General features: G+C 39.2%; 1 protein-coding gene across 1 annotated transcript in view; it reads right to left on the reverse strand.

Moving 5' to 3' along the window:
• Positions 1 to 13,546, reverse strand: part of TUBGCP6 (tubulin gamma complex component 6) — a 32,961-nt gene that overhangs the window by 767 nt on the left and 18,648 nt on the right. Inside the window, exons 9-25 of the mRNA XM_063446800.1 lie at positions 13,242 to 13,333; positions 13,021 to 13,160; positions 12,134 to 12,283; positions 11,238 to 11,319; positions 11,060 to 11,148; positions 10,140 to 10,255; positions 9,449 to 9,587; positions 9,195 to 9,317; positions 7,616 to 8,846; positions 6,989 to 7,044; positions 6,704 to 6,899; positions 6,182 to 6,350; positions 5,935 to 6,076; positions 4,186 to 4,380; positions 3,277 to 3,409; positions 2,891 to 3,104; positions 1,774 to 1,973 (exon numbers count right to left, since the gene is read on the reverse strand). Coding sequence (XP_063302870.1) covers positions 1,774 to 1,973; positions 2,891 to 3,104; positions 3,277 to 3,409; positions 4,186 to 4,380; positions 5,935 to 6,076; positions 6,182 to 6,350; positions 6,704 to 6,899; positions 6,989 to 7,044; positions 7,616 to 8,846; positions 9,195 to 9,317; positions 9,449 to 9,587; positions 10,140 to 10,255; positions 11,060 to 11,148; positions 11,238 to 11,319; positions 12,134 to 12,283; positions 13,021 to 13,160; positions 13,242 to 13,333 — 3,467 coding nt within the window. The remainder of the gene's footprint in view (positions 1 to 1,773; positions 1,974 to 2,890; positions 3,105 to 3,276; positions 3,410 to 4,185; positions 4,381 to 5,934; positions 6,077 to 6,181; positions 6,351 to 6,703; positions 6,900 to 6,988; positions 7,045 to 7,615; positions 8,847 to 9,194; positions 9,318 to 9,448; positions 9,588 to 10,139; positions 10,256 to 11,059; positions 11,149 to 11,237; positions 11,320 to 12,133; positions 12,284 to 13,020; positions 13,161 to 13,241; positions 13,334 to 13,546) is intronic.

A 13,546-nucleotide genomic window follows, 5' to 3' on the forward strand; every position in this document is an offset into this window, starting at 1 on the left:
AGAAAGTGGGTTGGCCCATGAGATTATCGAGTGTGACCGGACAGAGAGGGGGTAACCTTACGATATTCCTGATATAGGAGTGTTGGTATCAGAAAAGATCTTCCTAATTTGTTAGGAACCAAAAGTTGTTAGGGTTATTCACCAAAAAAGTTTGGTGTGCTGTAGCGATAAGCGTTAAAATATAATACTTTAATAGGGAAATAGACGACCCTAACGTAAACAGTCGCCAATTTAAAGTCGCAGTAGTGTGCTGGCTAGCTCTTGGCTAGCATCCAGACTTACTTGCACAAGAAAAATCGGGGTGTGTAGGTAGGGGGGTAAACATAGAGGGAAAGACACAACATTAAGTGTGGACACACGTTTTTCGGTAGTCCAACTCTGTGTGCACAGATATCGTTATTCCTTTAGTATAGGTCTAAATGAGGGATAACTTTGTACTACACTTAAAATGGATACAAGTGTCAAAAATGACCATGTGTAGTGTAATGCACTTGTAACCAAGTGTTTATATCAACAGATGTTCCGGGTAAGGTAGTTTTCCAAAAACCTTTCCAGAGAACAAATATGTGCTACTCTCTTATACTTCAATTGCAATGGATACAAGTGTCAAATCACAATGTGTAGCGTAATGCACTTGTAACCAAGTTTACATATCACCATGTGTACCGGGTAAATGGATGCAGGTGTCAAATCACCCTGTATAGCATAATGCACTTGTAGCCACATTTATTTATCAACATGTGTTCCGGGTAAGGCCGTATTTCAAAAGCCTTCCCAGAGGATAAATGTGTGGCTACTCTCTTTCCCAGTAACCTCTGGGGGTTAGCTTGTGGTTCTGTGCCGTTGTAGGCTATTAGAAGTAGGTGCTTAGTTTATTGGCTGCCGCTGTAATCAGTGTGGTAAGAGATAGACCGCTTGGTATACTTAATTAACATAAAATGCTAGACGTAGTATGCCGGTTTCCCGTAACTCAGCACTTGTTTGGAAGTGTTAATGACCTCCAGTTAGACAGCACGAAAGGTATTACTGTTTCCCAGTTCGGAGAGATCTGTAGACTGGGTGACCGCTTTAATGCTAGCGGGTGTTTCTCCCGCAATGGGCAGATAGCAGGGGATAGCCGCTGGGAAGTGATCAGGTGTTTAGTCTGGTCGGTGTGCCGTATCACTGCTAGGTTGTTTCTCGGGTTGGTGCCTGCTGTTGCGGATACCACTATCAGTCACATAACGTTACCAGCTAGATGGACTGCCCAATTATTTTCGTCAGATTCTCTCCTGCAGCTAATCGTCGAGGCTTTAAAGAGGAGAGAGAAAGATGCCTTCGAGGGCATCAGTAATAGTAAAGCAAGAATAAAAAGTGATTTACCAGTGAGTGAAGTCAAGTCGTGGTAGAGTTAACAGAGTAGTAAGGCAATTTAATTAATAAGTGGAGACCATCGGTCGGTCAGTCAATTATCCTGCACTGTTTTTCGCTGGCCTAAGTGCCCTGATGCCTTGGTCGGTATCCAGAACAGATAGAGTTTGTTGAAATTTGTCTTAGGAGCAGTTAGGTATGCAGCGTATCTAGTGCTAGTGTAGAATAATGTCGGAAGAATGTAGGAAGATCTTTTCTGATACCAACACTCCTATATCAGGAATATCGTAAGGACAGCCCCTTCTCCCTTGAGTTCAGCTAATTTGGTCTAAAACGGAAAATATTCAGCTCAATTAATGGCCTTTTGGATAACCCTGTATGTTTTTATATATAACTTTCTGTCTAGAACCATACAGATCTTACCTACAAAAAGAAAATCAGAGTAATACTTGAAGGTATTGTAAGACTGTTGCATTAATCCAAAATTAGGGTGTGTAGGCATTTGTTTCCCTTTGTCACAGGTCCACGGCTGAGAGATTAACTGTATGCGGAACTTGAGAATGAGGCTGAAAATGCTGTGGATAATATTCATCAACGGGGCAGCTTTCTCCGTGAGAAGCCCTCTGAAAAAAAAAAAGAGAATTTTTCCACCAAAAACTTTTGACACCACAAATCCAAAAGAGAAACTACAAAACTACAAACACCATAACAATATGGATCTAACTAGAGCTCTCTACATAATTTTGTCCTTAATTTGGGATGCCCAAGCTCCACCTTCATACCCAGTGACATCATATGGGGAAGTCTAGCATTTCCATTCACCTGTCCAACAACTTGTACAGTATCTAAAACTAGCTAGCCCCATGTAGCTCAGCCTTCTTGATTTGCATGAATCTAGTAATTTACTACAATATCTATTTTTACAAGAAATGACACCAAATTTGAAGATTTCTTTGGCATACGAATAATGTAGAAAGAGCCCAATATTTTAAAGGGATTGATTATCATTTATCAAGTCTGAAAAATTAACAGTGCTGGGGAGGAAGTGCTTCAGGTAAGTACATCTCACCATCCCCCCACCCAGATGCCACGATGTAGTGAATATATGACCTGGGAAGGGGATCTTTACAAAAAAAAATGCCCAGACCCCAAATGGACAATGATCTGTGATCCTCTCAGTTGCCAAGCACACTGTGCATTTATATCAAGTAGGTCAAAACAGCCAACGTTACAAACTTTATCCCCCCTGCACTGCTACCACCACAGCTGTATTCTTTATAACTATGGGAAGAACACTTACTTTGTGCACTCTAAGAAAAACAATGGATGCATAAAAAAAACTCTACACATCCACAACATTGTCATGTAACACCTGACATTACACAATGGGAGGGGGCGAGATTATTAAAGTGTTCCAAAGTAGCAGGGAAACAAACAGAGCACATTTTATATTTGAGCAAGCATTTATCTAACATTACCGAAATATAAACCCGGATATTATTTGTTACCTGCTCGTTTATCAATCACGTAGCATACTTACCTAAAAAGGGCCTTGTTAAGATACTCTGCATGCGTCCTGTAAATCTCTTCCAGATTGCTGACTGTGCGCAGTTTGTTTCGGAATTCAGACCATGTGACATGCAGAATCTGATTGGCGATATATCCCTGAATAACTTTCACAAAGTGCTGCATTTCGTGGCGGTAAAGTTGCAGCTGGCGATGCTGAATGGAAGAAGAGGCTTGATTCACTAAAGCTGTGAGCAGAACAAGAAATAAAATGAGCACAAAACATTAGCAGTCACATTTCACACCACATTCTGCAAATCCGACAGGAACAAGGCGGAAAAGATTAGCAGTAAAACGTGATCTGCTGTGAAAGTGTCAATATGCTATTTATTTTATTGCCTGTCAATGGGCTGCACTTACCGGACCGTTTCAAATGAAACCAAACATCTCGCAAAGTCCAAACCATGTGCTTCAACTGGAGCAGAAAAGAGAAGATCTTATTGTACTTATTCATGCAGGACTCGGTTACCACAATGCTCAGAGGCCAATCAATCTTGAAGGAAAAAAAAAAAGTCACTCATCATTAGATTTACATTTTGAAACATTCTGTGATAGCGTGATCATGACGTATTAGCTGCTCCCGTTAGTACCCTACGTAATCTTTATATCATAGATAAAAAAGGTTGGTTTATTTTATTTATTACTGGTATTTATAAAGCGCCAACAAATTCCGCAGCGCTGGTTAAAATAGACCTTGCACCTCCATTAGACCATAAGGGTTATCACCGTTATGAAACTACACCAAAGTTAACCAAGCAGCCGTAGAATATTATAACATTAGGAAAAACGTAAAGATAGAATAAAGGAGGTATCTGTGCATGTCATTATAACTGTCTAATCTATCCCCGTGATACAATCCTCCTGTACACTAGGTGCACAATGAGTTCACCGCTGCTAGACAGCTAGCTAGATTTTAAACAGTCACAGGCAATCAAGGTTGGCCAGTAATCTGAAGTGGTTAGCAGCTAGCTCTCCAAGGCTCAGACAAAGACATACGATGGAATGCAATGGCAGAAGGGTTCAGTTTGTGATAATATGCTTTCAGTAAGCTTAGCGGAGTGAGGTGTTACAAGTTAGTTCTGTCTTATATCAGGCTGAACCATACAGAGAGTGATCGGTCTCACATCCAGCTGTCAGTTAGAGAAGTCGATCTCAATGTTTCAGTACATGTTGTTCTCTAAAAGGGTCCATGCTTTCAGGACAGCGAAGTGCAAACCTTTACATAAAAACACACCAAATCTTACAGGAAGCAAATGAACAGCTGCTCACCTTATATTTTAACTCCAAGCAGCTTAATGTATCCGGGGCAGTAGGTGTAAACATTTCTGGAAGGAATTTGAGTGCAAACGAGAGATTGAATGCGAGATGAGAATCCCCATGCAGACTGTACTGCAGAGCTTTGTTCAGTATAGAATTCAGAACCAACGGAGTGAGCATCTCTCTGGGAGTTTGTCCTGATCCAAGCTGTAGAAGAAAATATTTATCAATTAACTAGAATATTTGATTGACCTCAAGTAAAACCGCTATGTGTGATCCACAGGCTGAAAAGTACAATAGATCTGCAATGAATATGTATCTTTTATCTACATGTCTCCTGTGCCAACACTGGTCTCAATGACTGTGGTTGTAGCGATCTCTGTCTGCAATCTGAGCACCAAGGGAGTTATGAAAGAATGATCAAACATTCTGTATCTATTTTAAAGCTTACATAGAATTCTGGATCCTAAGATTACCTGCTCGTAAGGATGTTTTTAATAAAAGACCATGGTTTGTTGTTTGCTCTTGTACCCTTGGAGTTCTGCTCAGTTTCTAGACTGCAACCCACCATAAATGAGCTGAGAGCCCAGTCTGAAATTAAACTAACCAAACAGCCAGTTTGAAAATGTAAGTGTAAGAATTTTAGCAAGATAGTATAACACTAAGCTTTTGCAAAAATCTACAGAGATCGAACATTGCAGCTTTTAACCAAATAATTTGAAGACGAAACACCCAGAAAGCTAGCTATTAGTAGATTTGTCGATCAGTGGAGGACATGTTCACTTTAATCCTTAGATGTGGACATAGCGGTCTATGGTGTAGGCTACTAAGCAGAGAGAGGGCACAGCATTTGCAACACTGTTTCGTACACTTATCATGTTTTTGGGGAGTTCAGACTCCGTTTCAAGCATCTTTAACACACATCCAGGTATCGACTTTCCCCAAAAATACGACCGGGTCTTACATAAATTTTTCCCCCGAAAAACGCACAAAGGCCTATTTTCGGGGGATACGGTAGCAAGTATGCGCTAGAAAGCAGGTCTCCATTTGGGGGAATTCCCCCGAGTTTACTAGGGCACTTTGGGAAACTTTCCTGAACAGAGATTAGCTTACTCGCCCAATATAATCCCGAGAATTCATGTTTCGGGGTAAATTCCCCGAACATAGATTAGCGAACTAGCAACTAGGGTTTATTTTCAGGGTAGGGCTTATATTACGAGCATCCCCCCAAAATAAGCTAGGGCTTATTTTCGGGGGATGTCTTACTTTTAGGGAAACAGGGATCAAATGATGTTCACCTTTATGAAGGCTAGTGTAACACACATCCATTGGTAGTAACACAACACGCTCAAATTGTGGGGTACTGAGAGTTACAGTTTTAGGAGCGATGGCCAACTTAGGCCTGGTATTTTGTGAAGCCCTTTTTCAGTTGATTGGTCTAGTTGATTGGTTGGTTGTTTTTTTTTAGTATGCAATAAAAATTCTGGAGGGTAGAACTCACAGAAATAAAACTATTGAGTTGTTTATCCGAGAGTGAAAAAACTATGCTAACAAAAAAATGGATGGTGTGTTTACTACTGCCAGAGCTTCCAGGGCAGAGTTTCTACAGAAAGTGTTGGTGTACACTATGCGCAATGCTCAAATGAAGCAACACTGGATGTGTCAAGTAGAGTACTTGATACCTTCAAGAATGAGTACTTATTTAGCAACACTTTATTTTTAACCTGTAATTACATTACAAGATTTTTAGAAACAGGTTACCTTTTCGAATAAGAGGTCACTGAGTGATTGGGCAAACTCTCCATCTTCCATCAGAAGGAAATGTCGTATAGCTTCAAAGTGCTTCTCCATGTTCAGTTCCACAAAATAGAAATCTACTATGGCTTTATTTACAAGAGAAACACTACAAACAGAGGGAAATGACAAACAAACAAAAAACACACAAATTACCATATGTAATAAAGAATAGAACAGGGACCAAAAGCCATCAATACTCGATTTTACTTACTGAGACACCATGGGAGCAGTAATAGAGTATTTCATCAGCACTGGGAGAGACAGGAGTTCAATGAGCTGAACTGCAGTTTCATCGGTTGCTGAATGTACATCAGGATCCACAGGAAATTCAAACTGTCTGAGAATCCCTTTGTTCAGAGATTGGAGAACTGGAGGAGCAGCTGTATTTAATATAAAGCAAATTGGAGATCTTGTGTTAACTATGATGCAGTGTTACCACTCTCATACTCAATCTACCAGTCATCTTACCAAGTACAGAAAGAGAGAAATGGATTGAGGCATAAAAAGGGGAAGGGAGTGGATGAAATGGTTGACAGAAGGTAGGAAGAGGAACCGAAGAGAGAAAGTGTGGGAGAGGAATTAAGATGAAGGAATAAAGAAACAAATTAGAAAGGGAGGACTTCATTCCATACATCATTACTCCCAGCTTTGGAATGGAAGATGGTGGGTGTGAATTAGAAGAGTAAGAGAGAATAAATGGGGGAAGGTGCATTTTCTGTCTCTCAATACATACACATTAAACCATAACTGTCTTGGTATTTTTCCAGGCAATACTTGTTTGCCAAGGCCTGGAGATACCGCTGTTCTTTCTCCCAGGTTTCATCAGGAGCAGTAACTTCCTCTCCTTCCAATGCAGGATGTAGATCATCACATGGAGGGACAGCATTTAATTCAGTCTGGGCTTTGTCTTTACATGCAGTAGCAGAACTCTAAGATAAAAGTGAGGTTAAATAACTTCATACTGACATTAGAGTGCCCATTGCTAAATAGTTGTCAGTATTAGCTGGTCACAATTTACCTGATCATCCTGGATGGAAACCGAAGAAATAAGCCCGGACTCCTTCTCTAGACTTTCTAATGGTTGGAACAAACACGGGAAAGCCAAGAAATATAAAACCTTTAACACGGTTGCATATCACAAGGTATTAGAATCACAAATAAGGACAGGATGATGCAAATGTATACGTCACTTGAAAGAGATCATTTAAAATCCTGTAGTCAGATGACAAGACATTCAGTGAATTCAAAGGGTGCAAGAATATAAAGCACAAGCAATGAATCGGGATGGAAAATATGACACACATATGTAAAACATGGAAGCGAGAAGGGATAGCGGTATTATATAATCATATCAATTGATTTCACAAAGTATTGGAAGGTAGAATTTTTGCCATGAAGTAAATTCTAGATAAAGAGATTTTGTGATACGGTTATGTAAGGCCAATATATAACCTTTATTTTAAATGGAAGAGTGGAGAATGATAAGGTTGTGTTAAAGAAGTGATGAGGGGAAAATATGGTGTTAACACTAGGAGAACATAGACATACATTATTTTACTAGTAAAGGATTTACATAAAAAAAAAAAAAAAAAGTCTTGAGAAAACAAAACCTGTAAGTGGTGAAGTGGTGGGTTATGTTCAATACCTGCAGTCGGTTTTCTTTCCTTCTCATCACCTCCAATTGCACTTGGTGATAACACAGTTTCAGCATCAGATGGAATGCTATGCTCTGAAGACTGCTCTTTGACTTCATCACGTTCTTTGCTGTTTTTTTTGCGGAGGTTGGACTGTTCTCCATACATTAGACCTTGAATAGTGGAGTCTGAAGAGTGACCATATTCAGATTTCTGGCTTGGCTTTGCAGTGCGGTCACTATTGCGTACCTGCTCTCCAATTTCGATACTGGAGTGAGACACGTGACCAAAGGAGCTACAACGGGGTTTTGAAGGTTCAACATCGGAAACATGTTCTCCAATTTGTATATGTGATTGTGAAGCATGACCGTGGATGTTCCAGCGAGGTCGTGAACTTACAACATCTGTCATGTGCTCTCCAATCTTTATGTGGGCATCTGACGCGTGTCCATGAATATTCCACCGTGGTCTTGATTGTTGAACATCTGAAACATTCTCACCAACCTTTATGTTGGCCTGGGAGGCATGTCCATGGATATTCTGTCTTGGTTGTGGTACCTCTACATCAGAAGCATATTGCCCTACCATAATGTGTCCAGAGGAGACATGGCCGTGAATATTAGACAGGGGCAGACCAGGTTCTATGTTCGACACATAAGCGCCAATATCAATGTGCGAATCTGACGAATGTCCATACTGGCTGGCCTGCGGATGCAATATTTTGCCATCTGGAATGTAGTTGCCGATTTTAATGCTAGCATCTGATGCATGTCCATGAATATTCCAACGTGGCCTTGTAGATTGGGCATCGGGCATATTTTCCCCAATTATGACATGTCCTTGAGAGACATGAGTAAATGCTACAGGTTTTAGAACGGTGCTAAAATCATAATCATTTGGAGAACTGCCCTCCTCCTCTACTGCAGGTATAGTTTCTGTGATCTCCGTGTCCTTAGAAATATCTGAACCAATATCTTTTAAAGCATCGTCAACAAGAGACAGTTCTACATTAAGTTCAACCTGCAGCTCCCCACATGGTGAAGCTGGAATGAAATCTGCAATGTCCACATCAGGCGTACAACAGCTGGGTTCCAATGAGGGGCTTACTAATAATGAAGCCGGATTGCTGCTTGCAACTACAGTTTCTGCTACGGTTACACTGTCACTTTGCGAAATCGGTGGAGTTGGTGTTTCGTTACTGGAGGCAAGTAGATCTTCTTTAGATTTTCCAACATTAACATCCTGTGTGATATAATTGTTTATATATTAGCATTCACACACGATGCAGACTATAGCAGCAGTAGAAATTTGGATTTGAAAAGTTGTATTGTAGGTCTTGTGAGATGGTATACAAGGGAAGAAACACATGCACAGCCATACTATGCAAGTAGAGCTTTTTTAATTCACTATTGTATCACTGAATTAGTCAAACAGGCAGACACTCCCGTAAACCAGTGTTGTGACTGACACATTGTACATCAACAGACTGACTCCTTGTTTGGGAAAATAGACTCCCCATACTCAACAGTTTTATTTGAAAGGGAGTGGAATTATTCCAAAAAAAATAGTATGATTAAAAACACAACAAACCTTGTGAGCATCATCGCCTAAAACATCATCTAAGGTGTGTTCTTCAATCCGGACAGTCTTCACGTGCGGTAAAATATCCAATGTTTCTCTAGAAGCATTTACTGGAATATGTGCAATTAAATCCTAAAATAGTAAACAGGTATCATTAACAAAAAATAAAATAAAATAAAAAGGTAAAACTGAAGGTAATTAACAAGAATACAGCTAGGAAAAAGCTTCTATTCTAGCCCCACGTATAATAAAGCATTATATACCTGCAGACGTCTTTCTTCCTCCATAAAAAAAGACAAGCGAGCAGTTTCCAGTTTATGGCGCTGGAGTTTCCAGAGTGCTTTTTGTTCTTTACGAGTGGCTTCTTCTGACAATCTGCTGTAATGTTCTATTAGCTCCTGCCTACACACACACACACACACAAAGGTCTTGGTGAAAAAACATTCATATCAAGAAACAACAGAGGAACAAAATATGCCTGTCAATTTATTGATCTTGTCCAAGAACAGAATTTGAAGTGGGGACAGAAGGAAAAGCTTTGTTTCAGACACCAGAATGTGAATCACTGGTATTTTAATTACACAGAGTTATCTTTACCAGGTACGCTGGTCATCAATTGGCAATGAGGCTATACATAAATCACTTTTGGATCTACACAGTAGGAAATAATTTGGGGTCTAGATTGTCTGTGGCTGTCCAATCACTTTTCTCAATGCAGCTCAATAAAAAGTCTCTGCAAGGCACGTGCTCAGAGTAATTGCTGCCTCTTGGGTTTAGCTCCACCAAGTCAGGAAATAACAGGACTGGCTGACTGACAGATGGTGGGTGTAACAAAGTTAATTTATAAAAATGCCAATTTCTACTGAAATATGTACTTTTTGGAAAATGAAGAAGAGGGCACACTAATCCCACATACATGATGATGATAGTCAATGAAGATATAAAAATAATTACTTGGCCTTTGACTCTAGCTCTTCCTCCAAAGCCTTCAGCCTCTTCTCGCGATCTCGCATCTCCCGCGCATAACTGAAATCATCATCTGCTTCTTCTTGTTTGGCGGCAAGTCTCCGCTACAGCAATAAAGACATGAAAACAAAAACCATCTTACATTTTAGAGCAGTGACTTTCAGGCATTTTTACAATATGACACTCCGAGGTTCAGTAAATTTCAAGTTGCTAACCCAAAACAGCAGTGTTAGGAAAAAACAACTGGGATGCAATACAGATTTGTTCTAACACAGTTATCTGCACATCAATTTGCAAATCTTTTGTCCTGTACTAACAAATGATTTAATAAATAAGCCTTATATATGAAGGGTTGTGACATGAAAAATTATTTTTTTTTCTCAACGCTTGTAAATTCGTTTTGAAGCAGGAGGATAAAACTGCTGGGTGGTTAAAACCCCTCCAGCCTCTTACCTTAATAAGCGCCGGTGACCTCTCCTCCCTTTGCCGACGTCAGCTCTGAATGTGCATGCGCAGTCAGAGCTGCGCGCGCATTCAAACCGCCCATAGGAAAGCATTTCTCAATGCTTTCCTATGAACATCCAGCATCATCTCAGTGTGATTTTAACACTGAGAATCGCGGAAGCGCCTCTAGAGGCTGGATTAACCCTCAATGAAAACATAGCAGTGTCTCTGATACTGCTATGTTTACAGCTGCAGGGTTAAAACTAGGGGGGGACCTGGCACTCAGAACACTTCATTGAGCTGAAGTGGTCTGGGTGCCTATAGTGGTCCTTTAAGGGTGTTACATTTCCACTTCAGAAAAATATATTACAAAAAAACAACAACCGTGTTTTGACATTTTCAATCTTGAAATATACTTGGTTAATATTTTAACTATCCCCTAGTTAATGAAACGCAGAACATACCTCTTGGTCCTTTTCGTATTGCTCTTTCAATTTAATAAACAGTTCACTCTTCTTTGTATTCAGATATTTCTTCTCTGCTAATCGTTGATCTGTTTAAGAAACAACACAAAACATGGCCATTACAAAACAGATAAACAACACTTAAAGGACTGGCAGAATGTCAGAAAAGGAGGAAGACCTTTAAACGTTTCCATGACTTTTTCTGCGGTCTCATGAGCCTGGATAATTAGTTCATGCTTCGCAATTTCAGTTTGCAAAATCTAAAGTAAATAAACAAACATTGGTCAGCTCTAAATAATGGATAACGAGTGAATACACTCATTACCTGCCAATTAATAAACTGGTGGTAAATTGTATTATATTTATATGGTTTAGAGCAGTGGTAATGTCATCGCACGGGAACATGGAAATTCTTGCCCAAGGAATACTCGTTTTCACCAGTAAGTGTTCCTTGGGCAAGATACCCAATGATATATGGACATACAGAATTTGGGATTCAGCTATGAATCTAAAATAGGGCTAAACAAATAACACACAGTGAAGTATATCAAAGTATAAAACAAGATGTGCACAGAAAAAATACAAAAGTTTTGTGCCTTCGGGGCCTACCCGATTCAAGCTGGAGAGCTCGAGCCTTCTTGACCTCCTCCTCGCCAGCAGTATGTCCAACATTGAATCCCACATTTTGTATGTACATTTACTAATTGGGAAAACCAATTTCCTTTTCTCAATTTCCTCTTTAAGAATTTTGAAAATTAAAGCTCTGTTTGGCAAAATCACACTCCGCATGATGGCTTTTACGAACCTAACCTGTATATTCCTTCCAGAATCCTTTACTGCGTTGTAACCACTGTAAATGAAGGACAATCTGTAGGAAAACCAGAATGTGGATTTTGCCTTAATGTAGACATGTTTAGTGACACACTGGTGATCTCTAGGTACCTACAACCATCAACCATATGACGGTTTTTATTTTATAAACGGGGTTCGATTGTTTACATTCTAAAATATTTTATCCAGTAATTGCAGGTAACAAACAAAATGTCATCAATACATTTTTATGTTGGGTCTTACTTTCTCCTCTCTGCTGATAGAGCTATAGCGTGCGATCCTCTCCATTTGAGCAACATACACAGCGCAATCCTTTTCCATTTCCTTCAGCTCCTCTAAGGAAAATGTTACAGATATTCTGGGCACTGGGATATCAGACCAGCAAATGTAATGCTGCAATATCAAATATATAGAAACAAGTCAGCATTCATAAATGTAATTTATTATTCAACATTCTATATATATATATATATATATATATATATATATATATATATCCACATACTATGTATGTGTTATATAAGTGGTCATGTATTACAGTACTTAAAATTTACCATAAACATATATTTTTATTGATATCAGAATAGGAGGAAAGCAGAAATATATATGATACAATCCATTATGTAGTATGCGAGAAATATCAAACACAAACAATAAATAACCTACATAAGCCAAAATATGTATGACATACGCTATGGTACATTATAATAAGTATTGATTATTTCCTAACTGCGTCATAGGATTTCTCCATATAGTACCCTACCAAGTGTTGAGTATTTCATCCTTACTGTGGTGCGCTCCTACAAAGATTGTTCAAATGTATGTATAGCAATACAACTCATTTAAAGCCCTTTCAGTGCACTGTAACACATACCAATACTCGTTTTAAAATGTTCCAAATAATATGTCTGGAATGAGGGTAGGGGATAAATAACTACAACATCCACAAACTATTTTATACAGCTGCATTATTGAAGCAAAAAGGGAAACACTGCAGGAAGGAAGGACAGAGCAGAAAGAGAGGGCTTACAAAGCTAAACAGATTCTAAAAAAAAACCAAAAAGAAACCACCAAAAGTCCCTTGAAGTAAAAGAAATACACATACTATGTAACCTATAAAAGCGACTTGCCTTGGGGCAGCACAGTTTCAATAAGTTTATAGTTTTCCCACAAATGTATATCTCGTTAGCAAGGTGCTTTAAAAACACAGGAACGCAGTCTTCCACTTCCTTGGAAATGAAAGTATATCCATGTGTCCAGTAGCGTCGATCTAATGAAATGGGAGCCAAATGTTAATTAGAAATAGATGTGTTTTATCATAAACATGTAGTGTGAGATAACACGTTAATACCTCGAAAGCCAAGAAAGTCTTGATTCACTTGAATCATAAATTCCCCGCAGACGTCACGGAAAACACCACTATATACCCAATCGTAGACAAATCTGGGGGTGGGAAAAACAACAAATCTTGTTATCTAGAATAGCATCAAACATAACGGTGCTGATGAGCTAATCTAATTTCTATTAAACGTGTATGAGAAACTGCTTATTGTTTTGAAAGATTTTTAAAATATATATATATATTTTAGCGTCTCCGCAGAAGACTGTTACTAATTGTGGCATCAATGGCACATATAATTAATCTCCCAGATAACC

This window comes from Pelobates fuscus, chromosome 3, assembly GCF_036172605.1.
Source record: "Pelobates fuscus isolate aPelFus1 chromosome 3, aPelFus1.pri, whole genome shotgun sequence".
Lineage (NCBI taxonomy): Eukaryota > Metazoa > Chordata > Amphibia > Anura > Pelobatidae > Pelobates > Pelobates fuscus.